This window comes from Larus michahellis, chromosome 23, assembly GCF_964199755.1.
Source record: "Larus michahellis chromosome 23, bLarMic1.1, whole genome shotgun sequence".
Taxonomy (NCBI): Eukaryota; Metazoa; Chordata; class Aves; order Charadriiformes; family Laridae; genus Larus; species Larus michahellis.
Window position 1 is genome coordinate 1040875 of NC_133918.1, and position 21969 is coordinate 1062843.

Below are 21969 nucleotides of genomic sequence, written 5' to 3' on the forward strand. Positions count from 1 at the left end.
CCTGAGGTGGGGGGGGGGGGGGGGGGGGGGCAGCAGGGCACCCAGCTGTCCCCCCATCCTCCAAGGACCGTCCCCCCCAACTCGTTCACCCCCGAAATGTGGTGGGAAGCGGCCGCGGCTCATTAAAGCAGAGGCTGGAGGAGAAGGGCTGTTGCTCTGGCTGGACACGGGGCTGGGGCCCCCCCCATGGTCCCCCCGGGGATGCTCACCCCCAACAGGCGCAGAGAGCTGTACAAGCGGTGGTTTATTGTTGGGGGGGGCACTCAGGTGGGGACAGGGAGGAGGGAGCAGCCCCGAGCCCCCTGCCACCCCCCCCCAGGTACCGGGGCTTGGCGGAGGTGGGTGGGGAGAGCCCATGGATGCAGGTGATGGGGACAATTAATTAACCTGGGGGGTGGGGGGGTGGGATGGGGGGATGGCTTGTCTGTGTGTGTGTGTGTGTGTCCCCCCTTGCTTGGCAGCTGTCCCCGGGGGCCGCTACTGCAGGACGGAGTCGGCGGTGAGCTTGCGGCGCAGGGAGGGGTTGAGGACGGGGTAGAGGGAGAGGATGGAGGGCCGGGGGCGCAGGCTGGGGTAGACGCGCTGCAGCACGGCCCGGCGGAAGAGGATGTAGACCCAGGGGTCCAGGATCTGGTTCCAGGTGACCATGCGGATGTAGATGAGCAGCATCTTCTGCGTCTCCGGGGGCAGCATCTGGAGCCGGTCGCCGCCGGCCGGCAGCTGCTGCAGGACCGTCTGGACGATGAAGATCTGCGGGGGATGGAACGGGGCAAGGCGTCAGCGGGGGGGGCGAGGGTGGGGGTGGGCCACGCAGAGGCCATGAGCTGCCCCAGGGTGGGGGAGATGGTGAGGGTCCAGGTTGGGCGTTGAGCCTCTCGGAAAGGGCTCCCAGGCCGGTTTGGGGCACCCGATACCGGGGAGCACCTGCTCTGCCTGTGGGCAGTGCTGAGCCCCAGACCCGTCGCTCAGGTGCCCACCCAGGGTGCAGCGTGGTGGCGGGGGGGACACCGAAACCCAGGGCCTTGCTAGCAGGGACATGGGGAGAACAACACCCCGAGACCTGGGACCTCGCCGGGGGGGAGGCCACCGAGACCCAAGAGGGACGTGGAGGGGGGGGCACACCGAGACCCAGAGCCTCACCAGGAGGGGCATCCAGCAGATGGTGGCGATGATCATGATGCCCACGAGCTGCACCATCATCTCCACCTCGCTGTCCCGGCGTCGCTGCACTGACTCCCGGTCATGGTAGACGCGGCAGAGCGTCACCACGCTGACCGTGTTGAAGATGAAGGAGAGCAGCACGGAGAAGATGCCCAGCAGGGCGAAGAGCAGGCAGAAGACGACGTCGCCGGTGTTGGGCAGGAGGGTGAGGAAGCACCAGGAGCCCGGGTACTGCAGCGTGTACCGCCCCAGCCCCAGCACCGGCAGCAGCCCCAGCAAGCAGGAGAAGCCCCACACCAGCCCCACGATGGACCAGGCGCGGCGCTTGGAGATGCTGGTGGAGCGGGAGAAGGGGTGGTTGATGCCAAAGAACCTCTCGCCAGCCATGGTGGCCCCCAGCAGCAGCGGGCACTGTCCGAAGAAGACCATAGAGAAGCCCAAGAAGTTACAGAGGTGGCAGCCGGGGTCCACCTCGGCCCAGGTGAACTTGATGAAGTGGTAGGGGATGATGACGGAGGCTGTCACCAGCAGCCCCATGAAGTCCGTGACCACCAGCCCGCAGAGGAAGACGAGGAAGGAGGAGCGGGCCCGGCTGGACAGCTTACGGGAGGAGCTGAGCAGGACGCAGAGGGCAAAGAGGTTGGAGCAGAGGCCGATGAGGCCGAAGGCGGTGGAGAACCAGGGTGAGGTGATGCTGTTCTGCGCCGTGTCGCGGCCGTCACTGGCGTTGAACACCCCGAAGCACGTGTCTGACCGGCCGGCCGCGCTGCCGTTGCGGGGCTCCATGTCCCCCCACCCCATCCCGCTCCTTCCGGCGGCTTCAGGCACCCTCTCGGCTCAGCTCCATGGCGTGTGTCCCCTCCGGTGCCGGCACCGATCCCGCCTTGCCCTGTGGGGACAAGGAGGGGGGGTTTAGGGCCGGGCCCCGCGGCCAAGCCCACCCATCGCCCACCGTGCAAATGTGGAGCACCCCTGGGCTGGGGAGGGGGACACCACGCCAGGGCCACGGCACGTGCCGGGCTGGCGCTGCTCTGGGGGCGGCAGCGGCCGGGAGGGCCCCAGCCCCGCAGCTGGCCAGGATTAACCGTCCCCGGCCGCGAGCCACATGGGGCTGTTGCCATGAGGCTGTAATCCAGCGCGGTGGGTGTTCGGAGAAGCGCAGTGCTGGCAGCTCGGCTCTGATGGCACCGGCTCCCCCCGGCCCCAGGGGAGACGCGGCCAGACACCCCCGAGGACACCTGCCCTCTGCTGTGGTCGGGGGATGCTCTGAAGGACGGGGTGCGCAGGGACAGGGCGGCTGTGACAGGGCCTGATCCTGGCACACACCCACCCCCCCACACCCCCCCCATCTCTGCTCCTTCCTCTCTGCACCCCCGGCTCAATGCGGGGAGACCCTGTTCCCGCAGTGTGGTGGGGAAACTGAGGCAGGAGATGGGACATCCATGCCCGGAGCCATGTGCTGCAGCCCCCGGTGCCGGCACGGCAGTCACCCCACGGCTGTGGGACACGCAGCTGGCCCGCATGTGTGCCATCCCTCCTCTCCCCCTCCCCGGCCCCACCGCAGCTGGAGTCAAGGCTTTGTCACCGGGAGGCTGGCCCGGTGCCTGCGGCAGGGTGCACGAGGACGGCTGTGGTCGTGGGCAGCCCGGTCGATGTCACGCTGCCTTGCCGGGCCCTGACCCGGGGCCGGGAAGCATCCGACATCTGGAAAGCCCCAGGGCTGCCGCCTCCATCGCTAATTAGTCCAGGCTGCAAATGGGGTGATGTGGGATGGGGCAGAGGCGTGGTGACAGCGGGGGCTGGACACCCCAGGGACCAGACCCCTCCTCTCCTCCTGGGATCCCTTTCTCCAGGCTGTGGATGTCCTTGCTGCCCCGTCCTCCCCGTCCCCACACCGCTGACATTGTCCCCAGCCCAGTGGCCCCCATGGGATGCCCAGCTGCCTCTGCAAAGACCCCGCCGCGGTGCTCCTGGGCCGCAGGGGTCCTGGCAGCCCTGCCTTCCCCTCCTGCAGGGTGGCACTGCCACCCGCCCTCCGTCCCCGTCCCCAAGGCAAACCTCATGCCAGCCCCGATGGGCGCCAAACCCAGCGGCTGGTCCCGCGTCCAGCCCTGCTCTGTGTCCTCATGTTCCGGGCGAGCCCTGGGCCGCGTCCTGCAGCCTGGCACCTCCATCCCCTCGCCACCCCCTTTCCGGCCCCCGGCGCGAGGGTGGCCACGGGGCCGGGAGCCGCGGCCCACACCCGCAGCGCATGCCGATCCCACAGCCCGTCCCGGGGCTGGGATGGGGCCAGGCGTTGCAACATCCTCCTTTGGGGCCGCATCCAGGCGGGCTGCAGGGCCGGGGGTGCTGGCACCCATCACCGAATGCACCATCAGCCCCCGCGGCTGCTGGGTGGTAGCAGGGGCATGTCCCTGTCCCCGTCCCCATCCCTGTCCCGGCGCGGGCAGCTGGCAGAGCGTGGCAATGATTCACTGCCGCAGCGTGAGGACGGCCACGGCTTTTTCCATGAGACAAGAGCGAAAACTTGCTGCTGTTTGTTTCCTCTGGTTCCCAAGGGATGGCAGCGGCGGCCCCAAAGGCGTCAGTCCCCTTGGGGCATGCGGTCAGGCCTCGGTGGCACTGTTCAGGGTCCCAGAGGAACCACCAACTTTTCCCGTGTCCCATGGGACTCTCGTCCCTGGGAGGCGGCACATTACTCCCGTCCCACGGTGATGCCACCATGGCTCGGAGGTCCCGCTCCGGCTGTCCCTTGCCATGTCTCTGCCCATGCTCTCGGGACGTGGTCCTCAAATGTGTGTCCGTTCCCCACACTCCTTCCAGTGTGGCTGGGGATCAGGAGCCCCCAGGGCGATGCCACCCTGCTGTCCCCATTGCCCAGGGACTCACAGCCATGGGATGCTCCTGGCTCACTGCAGCAGGATCCGACCCCTCTCCCCACAGTGTCCAGAGCGGGGATCCCTGCGGCGTCACCAGGGCTGGGCAAGGGTGCACCAGCCCCAGCAGCTCCGTACACCCCAAACCCCACCGTCACCCACGTCCCCTCCCCGTCCTCCCCTCCCCTCCTGCCCCTGCACCACTGTGACCCAGACCCTCACCCGCCGCTCGCTGCCAGCAGGGCTGGGGACACGGGGGCTCTGCCCCAGGACCAGCCGCGATGCTGGGACGGGCTCAGGGACCGAGCAGTGGGTGCCACCCTGCTCGGAGCTGCCTCAGCCGGGTGGCGTGGGACCGCGCGCAGCACTTAGAGGGAATCAAATATTAAAGAGCTGGGAGCGAGCCGAACCCCGCGCGCGCCAGGGCAAACCAGAGGCACTTACTGGAAGGGGTTCATGTGGGGGCCAGGGACTCCTCACTCGCTGTCTCCCTCCATCATGGGCAGTCACCGCAGGAGGATGCGCGTGGGGACGGCAGTTCCTGCGGAGGAGAGACCCTGAGCCCCCTGCCTGTCCCTGCCGACCCCGCGCGCTGCCGTTTGGGGTTACCGGATCCGGCAAATCCCTCTCCCAGGGAGATCCCACGGGACCAAGGGTTTGGCTGCGAGTAAAGGCAAAGGGCGCTGGGGTTAAAATCCCGGCGGAGAGCAGCTGTCTCCGCAATGGGCCGCTGGAGCCCGAGAGGCGCTGGCAGCAGCGGCGGGGGCCGGTGCAGGCGCTAATGGGGTTCTTGGCGCCGTGCGAGCCCGTGGGTCGGCGTTACGCCGCAGATGCACCGCAGGCCTCCCTGCCTCCGCCGGGCACCGCTTCCTGCCCTGGCCACATCCGAGGTTAGCGAGGGAAAGGCGAGAGGCTAATGGGGGAGCGCAGGAGGCTGCTCCTTATCAGCGCAGCGCCCGCCCCAGCACATCGCTTCCCCGGACGTCCTCGGCAGGATCAGGCCGGGAGGGGCTGGGAAGGGAGGTTCGCTGGGTACCGGGGCACCACGCGCCTGCAAAGGGACCTCAAACCGGGCAGCAGCGACTCCCCCCCACCCCATGTGCCCCCTTGGCCGGGGCTCTGCCACTCGGGACGTGGCACTTGGCCGCAGGACGGCTGCGCAGAAGACGCTGTGGGGCGTTTGCATTTGTCCCTTTGCTTGCTGGACACCTCCAGGGACAGGCCCGTGTCCCTGGAAGGACGAGGGCTTTCTCTGCAGCGTCCCTTCTCTCCCCCCAGCCTGATGTCCCTTGTGCAGCTGGTCCCACCCTCCCCGTTGGGCACAGCCATCCCACCTCCAACCACCCCCCCCCCGCCCCCGGCTGGGGCTCCCTGGCAGCAGATCGGCTCAAGGCCATCAGCTGGGACGGGAAAAGCAACAGCCACGTCATGGGGACAGGGACCTGGCAGAGCCCCAGTGTCCCTCCCTGGACCCACAACCATCAGATGGACCCACTGCCAGGGGAGATGGCCTGGCCCGGAGCAGGGACACCCCTGGGACACCCAGGACAGAGGACATTCATGGAAAGCAGTGACACACCGGCAGGGATAGACCCCGCCAGGCACGGTGGCTGTCCTCGCCTGTCCCTGTTGTGGCCCGTCGCGGGGGACCCCAACCCGCTCACCCCCCGGGCTGGGTTAGCACCGTCCCTGGGCCATCTCCTCCCAACCTGTCCCCAGGGCCCCCGGCGCAGGGCGGGCGGTGGCGGATCACCCTGGGCACCTTTGGGTGCAAGAGCCGGGGCAGCGCTGGGCCCCCGAGGTGGCAGGCCCGGGGGGGGGTGGGGGGTGGGGGCAGCCAGGGCCCCCCCGCGCCTCGGCTGCCCCCGGCCGCAGCATCGCGGCACCTCCGGGGCTCCGAAGCCGCCGCTGGGTCGCCCGCTCCGCCCGCCCAGAACAGCCCTTTTCCCGGTCCTTTCCCGGTCCTTTCCCGGCCCTTTCCCGGCCCTTCCCAGCAACGCGGCGGAGCCGGCGAGGGGGGACGGGGGCCGCTGCTCTGGCAAAGCCGCTCGCAGGGGCCGGGTCCGCCCCGGCGGGGGGAGCCCCGAAAGCTGGTGCCGGGGAGAGCCTGGGACGTGCCAGCCCCGGACACCCAGCGCGGGGGGCAGACAGCCGGGGGGGGTTGAAGGGGCACCACGTCCCCGCTCCCCCCACCCCCAACCCGTGGGGGGTCACCGCTTTCTCCCTCCCCCGAAACCTTCGGGTTTCTGTGCAAACCAGCCCTTATCGTCCCGGCCCAGCCCTGCGGTTTCTCCGTCCGTCCCGGTCCCTCCGTCCTTCCGTCCGTCCCAGCCTCGGGGGCTCTTTCTCCTTCTCAGCTCCTCCGGTCCCTACCCCCGCCCCCCGGGTCGTGCATCCTCCGGCCCCTCCATCAGCGGCTCCCGACCCGGCCCTACCTCGCTGCCTCCGGGACGGCGCGGCTCCGCCCGGCTCAGCCCAGCCCGGCTCGGCCCCGCTCGGCTCCTCTCGGCCCCTCTCGGCCCGGCTCAGCCCCGCTCGGCTCCTCTCGGCCCGGCTCAGCCCGGTCCCGCGGGGGGGCGCGGGGGAAGGGCCGAGCCGCCGGCGCCCCCCGCCCCGCCCCGCGCCCCCGGAACAGTGTCCGGATCCGCCGCCCTCCCCCCGCTCCGCACGGGGCTCCCGACCCCCCCCCTCCCCGTCCCCCGCCGACTCCCCCCCCGACCCCCCCCCGGCTCCCGTGCCGGCACCCAGCGCCCCGAGGGACGAGGCACGGCGTCCCCCGGCCCCACCTGCCCCCACCCCGGGACCCCCCCATCCCGGGACACCCCCCCCCCCCCCCCCCCCCCCCCGGCCGGTCCGGCTATATTTAGCCGCTCCGCGTTACTCATCTGTTTACCCCAGCCGGATTCCTGCGGCGGGGGGGGGCGCGGGGGGGGTCAGTCCCGCCGCCGCCGCCGTTGTCCCCGCGGGACCCGCACGGCACAGCCCCGTCGGGCGGCACCGCAGGGGGCCTCGTCCTCCAGCCTGGCGGGGGGGGGGCGTCCCCGCCGTCACCCACGGCGGCCCCCGAGACCCGGCAACGGGGAGGAAGGAGGGTGGAGGAGAGCGACCGGCCCCCCCCACCCCCCCCGCCCGGCAGCGTCCCTGGGTGTCCCCATAACCCCGGCGGTCCCTACCCCAGGGGACACACCGGACGCCCGGCTGCTCGGAGCTCGGTGTGTCACTGAGCTGCCCCAGTGGCAGGTGGCCCAGGTGGCCCATCCCAGGCACTGTCCTGCTGAGGCGTGAGAGCTGCAGGAGGGACGCGATGGCCTCTGCTGCTCCTTGTGCCCCGCTGGGGAGGGCAAAGCCCGTCCCTGGCACCAGCGTCTCCATCCAGCTCGGAAGCACTGGGAGCGCCTGAGCCCACGGGTGACGCAGTGGCGCCCCGTGCACCCGGTGTCCCCTGAAGGCCAGGCTGGGGCACACGGGCGGCCGAGCGATGCTCAGGAGCCTGAGCAGGACGTTTTCCTGCCACCGCCTTGGCACTGCCGGGCTGCAGACCCCGTCCCTCCATCCCCTGGTGTGGAGCAAAGACTCACAGCAGAAGCCCAGGAGCGGGGTGACAGTCGGTTGGAGCCAGAGGGACACCTGCGGAGCCGGACCACGGCCGGCCCTGGTGGAGGAACGTGCCGGGAGCAGGAGAGGCCCCGCCGTGAGCAAACTCGTCTCAGCACCGGCCGTCGTGCCCGGATGCTGCTGGGGTGGGTGTGCCGACCCTCCCGCCGGGCTGGCGCGGGGCGCAGCTGCGCTCTCAGAGGATGTGGGCAGGGGGGGTGCCGAAGGGCGGCTCCTCACCGGCCTTGCCACCACCCTGGCGTGAACCCAGCCGAGCCGCTGACAACTGTTTCCGACAGCAGAAAAGAGCTGGACCTCCCAAACCCAGCCCGGGGCTGCGCCGTGGCAAACCACGAGGCAGAGGAACAGAACCGGCTCCCCCCAAAATACCGGGGAGATGTGGAGCAGAGCACCCAGAGCAGCCGGGGCTGGAAAAACCATCCCGGCCTTCAGCCGGGTCCAGCCCCTGAACCGGCCGCGGTGGGTGCCCGGCAGCCGTAGCCCCGGGGCTCAGGCTCTCGTGCCCCATCAGCGGCTCCATCCAGGGCTGGATGTCGGGGGTGCGGGGAACAGGCAGCGCCTGGGAGGGGACACGGACCCTGTCCAGGCTGGGGACACCGTGGGATGTTTTTGGGGGAGTAGCCCCCCCATGCGTGTGTGTGCCCAGGAGGGAGGGGGCACACCGGGGGGGTCGTTAAGCAGGGAGGGCGCCCAACCACTGCCTTTGAGGTTTGGTTGGGTTTTTTTTCCCATTTCCTCCAAAGCCGTCCCTGGCCCGGCCGTCACAGGCTTCCTGCGCTGAGCTCGGCGCCGGACCCCCCTGCACCAGGCAGACGCTCAGTGCTTTAAATAACCCACAGGAAGGAGAGGCCGGGGACGCGTCCCAGCGCGGCCGGCCTGGGATGTCCGGCAGGATGGGGAGGGGGCACCGGCTGTGGGGCTGGGACGGTGGGGGTCTGCCCCGTCCCCGCGGGAAGCTCCGCAGCGTGGGCTCCCCCCGCCTTTGCAGGGCTGGATCCCGCCGGCGGTGCCCAGAGCTCTGACACCTTCGCTGCACCTTTTTGAGGGCTGGACTGAAGAATCATGGAAGAATCATAGAATTGTTAGGGTTGGAAGGGACCTTAAAGATCATGTAGTTCCAACCCCCCCCCGCCCCCCCCGCCCCCAGCCCTGGGCGACTCTGTCAACGTTTTGTTCCTGCTGCAGATACTCACAAACTGGGACCGATTCACGGTTTAACCTTCTATTTGGTAATCTAAATCGCTTCACCCCCTTCGGTCTTTCAATACATGGCGCGTTTTCCAATTCTTTCAGGACTGGGCGACCTTCCTGAGCTATGGGGAAAACCGACAGCCGTGGGGCAGCCCCCGAGGCCGGGGAGCTCCCCCCGAGCCGGGCTGGCTCTGCCTGGGCAGCCCCCGAGCTCCTCCGCCATGGGGCAGGATGCGGCGAGGCCCCTGGGGAGGAAACAACAGCACTGCAGCACTTCATGGCCGAGACGGAGGTTTCCCGGAGGCTGCCGGGCGTTACTCACCCCGCTCCCCGGCGTTCCCTCCCGCCGGCTCCAGCAGAGCCGGGACACCCCGGCGCTTGGGAGCTGGTGGGGTCGGGGCTGGGGGGGGGGCTGTCCCAGACGAGGGGCCGCGTTAGCAAAGCGCATCCTCCGTAGGGTTAATTGCGCCTAATGCTGAGAGCCGGCGTGTGCTGGCTCATGGGTAAAGGGGGGATTCTGTCCTTGAGCGCGTCAAGGATGATCGGTCAAAGAGCTCCTCATCAAGACAGCAAGTATTGGTGACGTTCTTGAGGAGGAACGCCCTGGAACGCACGAGCATATGGACCTTGAAGATGGTACTAATCTCCGTGTTTGGAGAAGTTTAACCGATTTGGCAGAAAAGTGAAAATTCTCAGTGTCCTGAGCAGAACTACCTTCATTATAACGCTAAAAATCACCCCCGTAGGTCGAGACGACCCGCGCCCAGGTGAAGACCATTTCCCTGAGCAAGCGTATGAGCTGTAACGCCGTTGTGCGCCCGTAGGTACATTACTAACCAAGAAAATAGGGGTGGGAGGTACTAATATGATAACCGTGTTGTAAAACGTGCGTATCAACCGCGTGGAAAGTTCCGTTTGGTGTGTCCGGTTTGTGGGAAACCACCCAGCCTTGGTGCAACCCCGAAATAAATCACCGATGTCTCATCCCGGCGTGTGAGATCGGCCGCCGCCCTGCGGGGAGCGGAGCCAATTTTTCGGACAAGATTTTCTGGCTTCGCCAGATGGGACGCGCCGTGCCGGGATGGCCGTGCCGGGATGGCCGTGCCGACGACCAGCGGGGAGAAGAACCGCGCGGGCTCCAGCGGCCACCGACCTCTCGACCGGCCGCTCCGTGCGAGTTCCCTCCTCGTCAGGGAGCGGGGAGCGACTCAAAGGCCCAGCATTAATTAGAGTCACGGAGAGTAAAGAAGTGGAGAAGGCTATAAACGGAGCGGGGGACGGAAGGCTCGTAGGTGGGGTATTTTATAAGAAATGAATCCCACACGGTGACAAGCGCCGTGCACGAAGGGGTGGTTAAAGGTTTTCTTCCTGGGTGACGATCTGGGGACCGGTCCCTCCTCTGCGCCCTCCCCCCGCTCGCCTTTAGGGTGTATTCTTAGGAATCGGAAGAAGTTTGGTGGAGGCCCTCTGATGAAAGGAAAATTAAAAGAGTATTGTGCGCGACGGTGGCCAATGTAGAAGTTGGAGGGTGAGGAAAAGTGGCCCGAAATGGGAACTTCGAGGTACGATACTATTTTGCAGTTAGTGTTGTTCTGCAGGAGGCAGAAGAAGTGGGATGAAGTTCCGTATGCGGATTTATTTGTCGCTTTAAGAAATGATCATGAAACCAGAAAGAAACGTGGGTTGCCGGCAAACGATTCTAATGTGATGCTGGTGACGGATGAGAAAAAGGAAAAGCCCAGATGCCGTCCGGCACGTAGCATCGGGAAAAGATGTGTAAAAATGGGAGAGGAGGAAGATGTACAGCTCCTTGTAGCTACAGAGAGCGGTTCTGACCAAGGCAGGGCAGCGGGGAGGGAACAGAACGGGATTGTTCCCGCGGGGCCGGAGGGTTCCCCCCCCGGGGAGGGCTCGGGCTCAGCAACGCGCCGTTCCTCAGGCCCCTCTCGCGGCAGCAGTGGGACCCGCGGGGCCGCCCGGCTGCGTAAAGCCCCCGTTTACCACCTCCGAGCTGTTAACTTGGAGCCGGGCAGCTGGATCTTAGCGGGAGGATCCTGATCAAACGTACAGACCAATTCAGCTGAGACTCGAGAATCATAATCCCGGCTGGGAGGATGTGCGGGGGCTTTTAAACACCCGGCTCCTCCCCGAGGAAAAGCGGCCGGTGTCAGAAAAATCAAAAGAAGAGAACACGTGGATTAATAGAGAAGGGCCCGGACGTTTCACGCCGAATCGGGAGCTACCTGGAATCCTGATTCTGATGTTGGGAAATGAATGATTAAACGGTATCAACAGCTAATTCTGTGTGGGATTAAAAACGGGGTACGGAGACCTAGGGCTCCAGCTAAATCGTTTCAAGTGGTTCAGGGAAAAAAGAAAATCCTTCTGCATTTCATGAAGGACTTCGTGAAACCGCGCGGAAATGGACAGGCTTGAATCCTGACGACGAGACGAATGAGGTGATTTTTAATACGTTGTTTCTAAGACGGCGTGCTCCAGGGGTAAGGCAGATGCCGCAGGAAGTAGATGGGGTGTCGGGAACATCAGCCTCATGTTTGATGAAAATGGCGTATGATGTATCGTAACAGGGAGGAGGAAGAAAGGAAGGAAAAGCAGAAAGAGGGACAGAAAAGCCGGGAGCCGACGGGCCAGCCTTTAGCAGCTGCTCTTGCCCGAGCACAAGCCGCGGCTGGAGGAAGGGGTTTTGCTGGAGGAAGGTGTCGAGGAAGAGGAAGGGGAGTGGGAAGAGGAATGTCACCAAGGGGACGAGCGCCTTTAGGTGTGGATCACTGTGCCCTCTGCAAAGGACACGGGCGCTGGAAGAATGAGTGTCCTGAAAGGACTCGAGGGAAGGCACAGTCGGTTCCTGTCCCGGGGCTGGATTTGTTCATGATGGGGACGGAGGATTCTGAGTGACACCAAACTCCCCGGCAGAGCCCCTGGTTCCCCCAAAGCTGGGGAATGAGACAATAAGCTTTTTAGGGGCTACAGGAGCTACGTACTCGGTATTAAGTAGTTGTGAAGGACCTTTAAGTTTACTACGCCAGTGACCGGGGCCATGGGAAAGCAAGAAGTAAAAGCATTTTCCAAACCTGTTAAACGTAGAATTGGTGAACAGACCGTAGTTCATAAATTCTTATATCGTAGAATGATAGAATGTGCTGGGTCGGAAGGGAGCTCTAAAGGCCATCTCGTCCAACCCCCTGCAGGGAGCAGGGACAGCTTCAACTGAAAAGGCTTAACGTCACCTACCCACACGTAACGCAACCCCGAGAAACCAGCCAAACGCGCCTTTCCCTCAAATTACAGTTGTACTGCGGCGTTCCCCGCTTACAGGCACCGGGGCGGGAGGCGGCCACGCTGCCACTCTACGGGCGAGGAAAACTGAGCGTAGACACGGGGCGGATCGTGGCGGTGCAACCCCCCCTCCCCCCCTGCCTCCTTCAGGCCGCTCGGTACTCGGGGTGATCTCCCTCCAACCGGGGCCACAGAACAACACGGTGGTCTGACATGAAAGAAAGGAGGAAAGAAGGAAAGAAAGAAAGGAGGAAAGGAGGGAGGAAAGGAGGGAGGAAAGGAGGGAGGAAGGAAAGAAGGAAGGAAGGAAAGAAGGAAGGAAGGAAAGAAGGAAGGAAAGAAAGAAGGAAAGAAGGAAAGAAAGAAGGAAAGGGCAGAGAGCAACGGAGCAGAACACAGGCGCGTGCCTGGTCCCCACGGCTCCTACCGCTGGGAGGTAACAACTGCAGTTGCTCGCTCCTGACACCGTCCGGATCATGGCCACGGGGAGGGGGGATACCAGGGCCCCAAGATGCAGCAAGTTCTGGGGCTGCGTAACCATCGTCCGAGTGGAAAAATACCTGACGAAAGTCAATTGTCTCGGGTCCTATAAGCAGCGATTGTGGTAAAGACCCTCTGAGCTCTCCTGGCTCGTGGCGCACCGTGACCCCCCCGAGCTGAGACACCCCCCCAGGCCGACACCTGGAGGCCGGGGCAGGAGAAGACCCTTCTCAAGCCTCAACTAACGCCCGTTGAGAACGCCGACGCATCGCGTTTACCCTAAATCTGAGAAAGGGGAATTTTGTCTCTAGGCTGGTCTCTCTCATCCATCCCTACGTTGTGAGAGACGTTAGCTTTCTGGATGGGGATGCTCTTCTGGCCCTCCGGGCACACGTAGGACCTAAAAGCGGCACCTTTCGGCTCGCTGGCATTGCCTGTTATTAAGAAACTCCCGATCGGAGACCTGTCTGTGTGCGCGTGCGCGCGTGCTCGTATGCTTTGCTTAGATATATACACATATATGGATTAATCTGCAATTTGTGCCTTTGCTCGTACGTGTATGTACGGATTCGGGATACCTGCCAGTAAGTCGAGTGAAATCTTGCCCTCTTCCACTCTGGAACTAAGGCACCTCTCGATTATTTCGTTTACTCATTTTCTAAACCCCTAAACAGGCCAATGATTAGGTGCTGCTAAAATTCAACCTCTCAATCTACCTTACGTCGTTAGTGAATTTTGAAGCGCTGCTGAATCATAACCCCGTCAAGGCTTCTCATCCGCGAGAGCGTTGCTAAGGGTTCGCCTCCTCTGAGGCCTAACGGTGGAAAGTTCCAACGGGAACCAGGGCGGTCGGTACAAGCCTTGGAACTGTAACGCCCGGTTTAAGCTGGGAGAAGAGACTGCGGAAATTTGCAACCAAATCAAATCCTTGGGTTTGTACGCACTCCCCCGGACGTACTGAAGAAGGGACGGCTCTTGGAGGAATTCCCCGACTGAAGATATCGTGGAGCGATTTGTGGAGGACCACCTCGTTCGGTGGCACTAGAGCCACCGAAAAACAGGAACGGGTTGCGGATATTTGGAAACCACGGGAAGCTTACGGCACCTGCGTGCATCGACGTGTTCCCCCCTGAAAGGCACCCAGAGATTTGGCTGCCTCAACGCCCCCACCAGCGGAGGGGAGGGAATTTGCGTGGCCAGTTCCAGAGGGAAAAGGATGGTACCGGCTCTGCGGAAAGGCGGCCAGGAGAGTTTTACCTGGGAACTGGAAATGAGGGGCTTTAATCCCCAATATTCCCGCAGTGAGTAAATGAGATGCAGGGCTATGGTTGAGAAGTTATTTAAAAAGCTATAAACACACCCGCGATCCTCTGATGACGCCTGCGGCCGCTCGCACTTTTCCTCGATGGTTTATCCCACGGCTGGGTTGGGGTAAGGGAATTCGAAAAAAGCCGGCGTGAATATCTCAGCCCCCGCGTTGAGAAAATTCGGGATGAGACCTTGGGTGCCATCTGGGCCCCGCAAGAAGCAGGAAAGGAAATAGCAAATATCGGAAATAGCAAAACGGAACGGCTTTAGATGTGCCCGTTACCCCCACAAGGGGGTCTGGGCCGCGGTTAACCCTGGTTGTTGTGCGTATGTTGATCAACGTGGCCGGATTTCTACAGATCTGAATGAAATTCGTGAACAGATTCAGCTTTTGCAGGAAATGCAAAAAAAGGCGACACCTCCTCAGGGCTTGACCTCCTGGTTCCCTGATTCAACAGCACGGATAAAGAAATCGGTCGCTCTTGTGGTCTTGCTGACTTTTGGAAGCCTATAGGTAATAGGACCACGTACCTGGCAACGTTGTTCTGAAGTTAGCAGATGCGGGGAGTGATGAGACTGACGCGCGAAATCCCAGATAAGTCTCACAGGGGAGAATTGCACCAAAGCGCATCCTCGGAATGGTTAATAGCGCCTAATGCCGAGAGCCCGCGCGCACAGGCCCACGGGTAAGGAGGATTCTGTCCTCAATTAGGCAAAGAGCTCCTCATCAAGGCAGCATTGTCAACGTTCTGGAGGAGGAACACCTGAACATACGGACCTTGAGAACGCTACTAATCAACACGTCTGGCGGAGTTGAGCCAACTTGGCAAGACAGTGAGGATTTAGAGTGTCTGAAGCTGAACTACCTTCACTGTAACAGGAAAAGTCACGCCCACAGGTCAAGAAGACCCTCGTCCAGGTGAAGATCGTTCCCCTGAGCAAGCGCATTCGCTGTAACTCGATTGCGCAGCTATATGCGGCGCAAATCAAATATAGATGGGAGGTACTCATATGATAATGATGTAAAATGCGTAGACAAACCATGCGCAAAGTTCCGTTTGCTCTGCCCGATTTGTGGGAAACCCCCGACCCGAGCACCCAGCCTCGTGCCACTCCGAAATAACCATCCGTGTCTCTTCCCAGCGCACGAGATCGGCTGCTGCACAGCGGGGAGCGGAGCCGATTTTTCAGACAACAGCTGTGCCCCACGGCCAGCGCCCAGAGGGACCGATGCCAGCCAGCCCCGGCTCAGCCCTGCAGCGCTCCCCAAGGTGCCCGACACCCGCTGAGTGTCACTCGAGGCCCTCAGGGACCCCCAGCGGAGCAATGGGGGTCTGGGGAGCGCAGGCGCCCTTGGGCAGGGCAGCGAGAGCCGCTCAGGCAGCGGGTGGGAGGGCAGCCACGGAAACCGGATTTTCCCCTGTAAGGAGATATCCCATCTGCTCCTCCGCGCCGAGGCAGGCGCTGCGCAGCCGTTGAACCCTTTCATCCCACAGCCGGGTCAGGGGGGTGCTGGCATTCCCAGGCTGGAGAAGCCAGATCCCAGGGGAGAGTGTGCCAGAAATCGGGCCGGCTGGGGGATGATGGGCACAGGGAGATCTGCGGCAGGGGGACATCTGGGGCAGTTGGAGATGAGGGTGCTGCGGCTCCAGCTGGGGAGCACCGGGACTGGGCAGGAATGTCACCAGCGACGGGAGCAGGCGGGAGGGGGCCGCTGTGGGCAACATACAGGGCTGACAGCACATGGGGAAGGGGTGACAGAGCCTGGAGGCACGGGGGTGAGGACATTCCCCTCCAACATTACCCAGCCACCAGAGGAGCAGGGGAGCCCCCAGTGCTGGCCCAGTGTGGGCCTGGCTGGTGACGATGTGCAGGAGAGCTGCACGGTGCCCACGCACAGGATACCCGGCCTTAAACAACCCCTATTTATTTGCACCAAAGTCTCAGGGTCCCTCAAGATAAAAGCAAAGACAGGGAAAACGCTCAGGAATAGGCCCTATGCTGGGCCAGGGCCTGGGGATGTCTGTGGGACAGTGCCTGTGACAGGGGACACGACCCCCTGCCCACCCCTGTGCCAAGTGTCCGGAGCCGGCGGGGAGCTGAGCAGCCCCTCATCTGCGATAACGGTAACGCTTGAAGTGGAACCAGAGCTGGAAGATCCCATTGGCAAACTGGCAGCGGAAGCCGTGGCGGTGGGAATACTCCCACTCCCGGTTGACGATCTTGAAGGCGATGTCCTCGTAGGGCGGCCCGGCGTGGAAGCGCAGGATGGCGAAGTCCTTGTTGTCCTGGCAGGCCTCCAGGAAGTACTCAGGCGTCGAGCGCTTGTCGATGAGGTCGGGGTAGAAGATGTTGAACTTGTAGCCCTGCACGATCTTCGGGGGCGGGTTGTCGAAGTCGTAGTGGGTCTGGTTGTACTTGTTCCACTCGAAGCCTGTGTGCACCCGGTTGAAGAAGCGGGGCTTGCGGGGCCGGTACTTGTCAGCCCAGAGATAGGCCTTGCCCGTGAGGGGCATTTCCACACTGAACTGCGCCTCGTCCGCGCCCATGCCCTCCTTGGCCTTACGGAAGAAGATGTCATCGGCGCTCTCGGTGGCATCACCTGTAGGGAGGAGGGGTGACATCGGGTCCTGCAGTGCCAGCCAGGCCTGGGCTGCGGGGACGCTGCTGCCAGGCGTGCAGAGGGAAGGAGCAGCAGATGCTGGGCAGGGGATGCGGAGCTGGACACGGAGATGTGCAAGCCGCCCTGCAGACTCCAGGTGGGCAGAGGGCTGAGCTGTGCTGGGAAAACAACCCTTCCCTCTTGTCTGCAGCCCTAACAGCTTGGTGGTGTGACTGGGAGTGGGGAAGGATGTGACGTAGGTACCCACAGGGAACACCGGTGTCTGAGCCCCATCTCCCTGCTCCTGCCCAGGCCACAGCACCCTTTGCTGCCTGGGGCATCCCTGTGCCAGGCCGGCTCTGGATGCGTGCTCCAGATCCAGCTCTCACTCACTCTTTTCTGAGGGCAGCGTCCCCCTCCAGCCCTGCACCCCGAAGCGCATGCACACCCCTCTGCGCCAGGCAGACCGTGAGGCCGGCGGGCACAGGGCCTGAGCGTGGGGCTCCTACCTGTGACCTGGAGCTGCTGCCGCAGAAGCAGCAGCCGATGCGCGTCCTCCTCGGCCTCCAGCACGTGGGCGTCGAAGGGCAGCTCGTTGGTGCCCAGCAGCCGGGGGCTGTACTTCCCTGCATCATAGTCATCCAGGCTCTGCTGGATCAGGTCCTCCTCCATCAGCACAGCTTCCCCCTCTGCCTCTCCTTTGGCCTCTGTGTCCTGCTCAGCCTCCGGCTCCGAGGACGGCCCCGGCTGTACCACAATGCTCTCCTCTGGATCCAGCCTGCAAGGAAGAGAGAAGAGAGAACTGGGACGGGGATGGTACCCTTGTTCTCTGCTTACCCGAGGTCTGTCTAGACGAGGATGCGTTTTCTGTCCCCAGTGCCCGCAGGGAGAGGCCTGGACGGCTGCGCTCCCCAAGGGAAGGGCTGCGTACCTGTCGCTGGGGGAGGCCGGCTCCTGCTTGATGATGGGGAAGAGCGGTTCGCTCTCCACACCCTGCTCCTGCTTCAACTTGTACAGTTTCTGGCGCAGCACATCCTGGTGCCGCTCCCGCAGCCTGCAAAGAGGAGATGAACCGTCAGGTCCCACCCAGCAGAACCACCTCATGCCCACACTGCCCATAGCTGTGACACCCACCACATCTGCTGGGTTTTGTACAGTTTTTGGGATTAATAACCCTCCAGTTTGGTTCCTTCTCAGAGACCTCACTGTAAACATTGCCACCGGAGAAGAGACCAAGTGTTCAGCCCTTTTCCATGCTTGGGAGAACCAACCATCTCAGAAAAGGTGTAAAACCCCTCCACCAACGACTTTGGGTTTGTGCCTCCCCACCTCTGCTCACAGCAGGGTCTGCGCTGCCCCTTTCCACAGCCCTGGCCAAGGGACAGTCCCTGCTCTCACCTGGCCCGAGCCATATAAGCCTTCAGCTGCTGCAGCAGGCTCTCCCAGTACCCAATGTCAAGGTTGGGTCCTCCTGCCCAGATCTTGGTCTCGATGCCCTGGTATAGCACTTGCAGCTGGTTGTACGTCTTCCCCTTGAACACGGACTGCACGTCTGAGCTGACCGAGGCGTTGACACCATCCCGACGCTCCCCTGAACAGACAGGCAAGGGCGGTCAGTGAGTCTCCGAGTGCTCAGCCTGCTGTCACCCAGGCTCTCCTGGGCTGCACCTGACAGCGGAAGGCTGGACCCCAGCACAGGGAGGCTGTCAGATCCACAGCCTCCATCCAGCAGATCCCAGAGAACCCCTTTGAGCCCAGGTGTGCCCGGCAGACCCTACGCCCTGCTTTACCCACCGCTCACACTCCCCTTGACACCCACACCAAGCCCTCCCGCTTACCCGGGCCTCCTTTCCCAGAGGCCTCCAGTTTGCGGAGCTTGGCTATCTCATCCTCTGTGATGATGGTCATGTCCCTCCAGAAGTCCACGTTCTTCCCTTGCTCCAGCTCCATGTAAACCTGCAGGCAGGAGACAAGCAGGACATCAAACACCTGCTCTGCACCCTGGGCAGGGAAGTGGAGCAGAGGGGGCCTCGAGCTGCTGGCCCTCAGCCAGCCCCAGTACAATGGCGGCAGAGCTGGCACCTGGATGTCCTCCACCAGATCCTCCATGTCAGAGACGGTCAGGCCATTCAGGAAGGTGTAGGGCTCGTGCATCTCCACGGCCAGGTCGTCATCCTCCGCACTGATGTACTTGGCCAGAAGGTCAATGGGTTTTGCCCTCCCATCCCGAATCCGGATCTTAGACCTGGGAAAGAAGAGCGGGACAGTGAGCGGTGCCTGCCATCCTCTGCTCCCTGGTGGGCCCGTCCCCATGAAGCTGCACACCTACCGCAGCTTGGCCTGCTGCAGGTGGAAGTTGTCCTCCTGCTCCTCCCAGGTTTTGAAGTGCTCTGCCTCTTTCTCTCGCTGCAGCATCTCCAGCTCCTGCTCACGCATCGCCTTCTCCCGCTCTCGCTCCAGGCGCAGCTGCTTCACCTGCCCGGGATGGAGAGAGATGTGAGGCCACTGTGGATGGGGCACCCACAAAGGACATCCCTTCGAGGACGCAGCTGTAACCCTGCACCCTGAGCTGCCTTGGCTCCTGTCATCAGCCCAAGGCTCCCTGGGGAGCCAGGAGCCATGAGAAAAAAGAGCCAGCATGGGCCAGTGGGGCCGGGGTGCTTGCTGCTCGCTGCCAGCCCTTTGGAGGACAGGGGATACAGGCACAACAGAGTGCCTCAGTGCCATGGCCTGGCACTTGTCCTCCTCAGCACTTCCTGAGCTGGAGTCAACCCCAAGAGAAGCCTTCTCACCCTGGAATAGCAGAAGTCGGTATACTGTGCCCCTCCCGATCCTACAGCCTATGCGCACCCCCAGTGAGAAGAACAAAGGAGCTTCCAGGTGAGCGACTGAGAGAACTGGGCTGTCCACAGAGTTCTCTGTCAGATGGTGAGAGGGAGGGGACATGCAATCCTACCTTCTGCAGCTCCAGGCGATTGTCCTCCTGGATTCGCTTGTTCCTCTCCTTCAGGTCCTTCTCATCCAGGTGGCTGATTCCTTTCTTTTCCAGCGCCTGAAACAGAGTGGCCAAGGGAAGCTGTGAAACACAGTGACCTCTACAGCCCCTCACCAGCCAGCAAATGCCACCACATCCACCTGCTTCCACTGCTCCAGAGAGCTCTGATCCTGTCAGAGGTCCCCAAATCTCTCAGAGGTCCCCAGATCTCTCAGATCCTACTCCTGAAGCCCCTCAGCAAAACCCAGGCTCAGCCCAGGGAGGCCACCTGACCTGGCAAGCGCTAACACACCAGTAAACACTGCCCAGCACTCAAGCTTCCAGCAGGTCTGGGTCCCTCTCCTGCGCCCTGACCCACCTCCTCATCCCACACCCCTGGCTACAGACCTCGATCTTCAAGAAAAAGGAGGTAAAACCCCACTGAGCTTGTGAGAAACACCCAGCTACTACTCTAGACCAGCATTTTGCTCTCACATGGCTGCTTTTAGGGCTACAGAGGTTCCCACCTCAAGCAAAAGTCCCCCTCTCCTGACACCCCACTGCTCCTCAGTCCTGTCTTGTCCCATGGCAGCTGCAGGGGCATGATCTCCTTCAAGCAGCCTCCTACAACATGCAGGTGCAGAGAAGAGCTCACTTTGCTCCAGATGAAGGTGCCCAGCAGGTTGTTGTCCCCAAACGGATTGTCGGTGTTGGTGTAACCCATATACTCCTCTCCCCATCCCATCTTCTCCCGCTTCTTCCTCTCCTTGGCCTCCTTCTTGGCCAGCCGGCGAGCCCGTTTCTCCTCAGGCGTCTCCAAGGCTTTCATAAGGGCAGCCTGCTTCTTCTTTTCCTCCTTCAGCCTCAATCGCTCCTGGAGGCTCAGCTGCTGCCCCGTCTCCTCCCTGCCCCGGGAACGTGGCGGGGAGGGAGAGCTGACAGAAGACACGGAAGACTTGGAGCCATCTCTCTTCCTCCGCCGCTCTCTGCTCCGGGCTCTCCTCTTGTCTCGCTCGCGTTCCGAGCTCGAGGCAGAAGAGCGATCCCGGGATCGCGAGCGGTGTTTCTTCTGGCTTTTATAGTGCTGGTCCCTGTTTTTGCTTTTCTTCTTCTTCCATTTCTGTCTCTCATCACTGGAGTCGGAGCTGGGGTAGGGGGAAAGTCGCGTTTCATTTGGGAAATGGTTACTGGCTCTGTGTCAGACAACAGGCACTCCAGAGCGGAGAGCACCTTTCCCTGCTGCAGATGCGGCGAGTACCGACGCAAGCGCAGCCAGAGCTGCCAGCAGAGCCGAGAAAGCTCAAAGGCGCTTTCATGGCGGTACCTGCCCCCCTGTACCACCCCCTCTCCCCCAGCAAAACCCCCATTCGGGCGGATTTTGTGTCACAGACACCACTTTCCAACCACTCCTTCTCCCGGGTGTATTCAAACCTCCCCTACTCCATGCCTGCGGCCCCGCCCGGGCTCCCCCGGCGCCTCCACCTCAACCAGGCACCGGGAACAACCAGAGAAGCCCGATTCGTCCCACCCGCCCCACCGGGGCCCGTGATTCCCCCCTCAGCCGCGGCCTACCCACTCCAAGGCCCGCTCCCGCCTACCCCCGCGCCGCCGCCCGCATCCCTCTCACCCCGAACTCGGTTCGCGACGACGTTCCCGGCTCCTACTCCGGTATCGCTTCTTCTCCCGGCTACCGGAACGCTCCCGGCCCCGCTCCCGCCGAGGCGAGCGGGACCGTCGCCGCCGGGCCGGGCTGCGCGACCCGGAGCCCATCAGCTGCCGCTCCGCCTCGGGGTCCTCCGGCGGAAGGGCTGCCCGGCGCGTTCGCCTGAGCCGGCCGGGGGCCTCGCCGCGGGTCTGCCCAGCCGCCGCCTGCGCCCTCTCGGGCGCAGGCGGCGGCTGGGCAGACCCGCGGCGAGGCCCCCGGCCCCGCACCCGCCCCTCCCATCCCGCCCCCGCCCCTCCCATCCCGCCCCCTTTTTCTTCCTTTTTCCCCCCAAAATGGGGACGTGAGTCCCAGCCGCGAGCGCAGGAGAGAGGAGGCGGAGCGAGCACAGACTACAGTATGCTTTATCACAGAGCCGAGGACAGATAGCATCAATTTACAGTTCTCCGGAGGAGGGGGAAGAAAAAAAAAAAAGGGAGGGGGGGAAATACCCAAAACCGAGAAAAAAAAAAAAAAAAGAAAAATAAAGCGCTCATGACTTAAACCCCACCCAAAATGAAGAGAAACGTGACAACACCCATGGCATCACATCCCTGCATTCCCCCCCCCCCCTTACTTACATACATTCGTTACATGGTGCGCGCACGGAGCGGACACAGAAAACGAGTGGGAATATGAACATCCCGATAGAACGGAGCCGGGGCTGATGGAGACACGGATGAAGGGAGGTCAGACAGGAGCCCGGTATGCCTGAGGCCTGGCTTTCGCCTCGCCCTTCGTGGCTGGGGGCGAGCGGAGGGGG

The 21969-nt window shown here is 63.1% G+C and overlaps 2 protein-coding genes across 6 annotated transcripts; both read right to left on the reverse strand.

Annotated features, from left to right (window-relative positions):
• Nucleotides 1–225: 225 nt before the first annotated feature.
• Nucleotides 226–7765, reverse strand: TBXA2R (thromboxane A2 receptor). Of its 4 annotated transcripts, none has more exons than XM_074565463.1 (4): nucleotides 7616–7765; nucleotides 4482–4578; nucleotides 1141–2050; nucleotides 226–750 (listed from the first exon to the last, which is right to left on the reverse strand). In XM_074565463.1, exons 3-4 carry the CDS (start codon nucleotides 1960–1962, stop codon nucleotides 478–480), a joined length of 1095 nt encoding a protein of 364 aa, XP_074421564.1. In that variant the 5' UTR covers nucleotides 1963–2050; nucleotides 4482–4578; nucleotides 7616–7765; the 3' UTR covers nucleotides 226–477. The 4 variants fall into 4 exon arrangements, with proteins under 4 accessions (XP_074421564.1, XP_074421563.1, XP_074421565.1 ...); XM_074565462.1 differs by lacking the exon at nucleotides 7616–7765 and adding an exon at nucleotides 6473–6648; XM_074565464.1 differs by lacking the exon at nucleotides 7616–7765 and adding an exon at nucleotides 6274–6469 and having other exon boundaries at nucleotides 227–750.
• An 8074-nt stretch (nucleotides 7766–15839) lies between these two features.
• On the reverse strand, nucleotides 15840–21385 carry CACTIN (cactin, spliceosome C complex subunit). Of its 2 annotated transcripts, none has more exons than XM_074566059.1 (10): nucleotides 21132–21385; nucleotides 20160–20649; nucleotides 19487–19582; nucleotides 18860–19005; nucleotides 18613–18775; nucleotides 18369–18486; nucleotides 17929–18121; nucleotides 17462–17584; nucleotides 17040–17308; nucleotides 15840–16530 (listed from the first exon to the last, which is right to left on the reverse strand). In XM_074566059.1, exons 1-10 carry the CDS (start codon nucleotides 21272–21274, stop codon nucleotides 16040–16042), a joined length of 2232 nt encoding a protein of 743 aa, XP_074422160.1. In that variant the 5' UTR covers nucleotides 21275–21385; the 3' UTR covers nucleotides 15840–16039. The 2 variants fall into 2 exon arrangements, with proteins under 2 accessions (XP_074422160.1, XP_074422159.1); XM_074566058.1 differs by having other exon boundaries at nucleotides 17040–17332.
• Nucleotides 21386–21969: the final 584 nt, after the last annotated feature.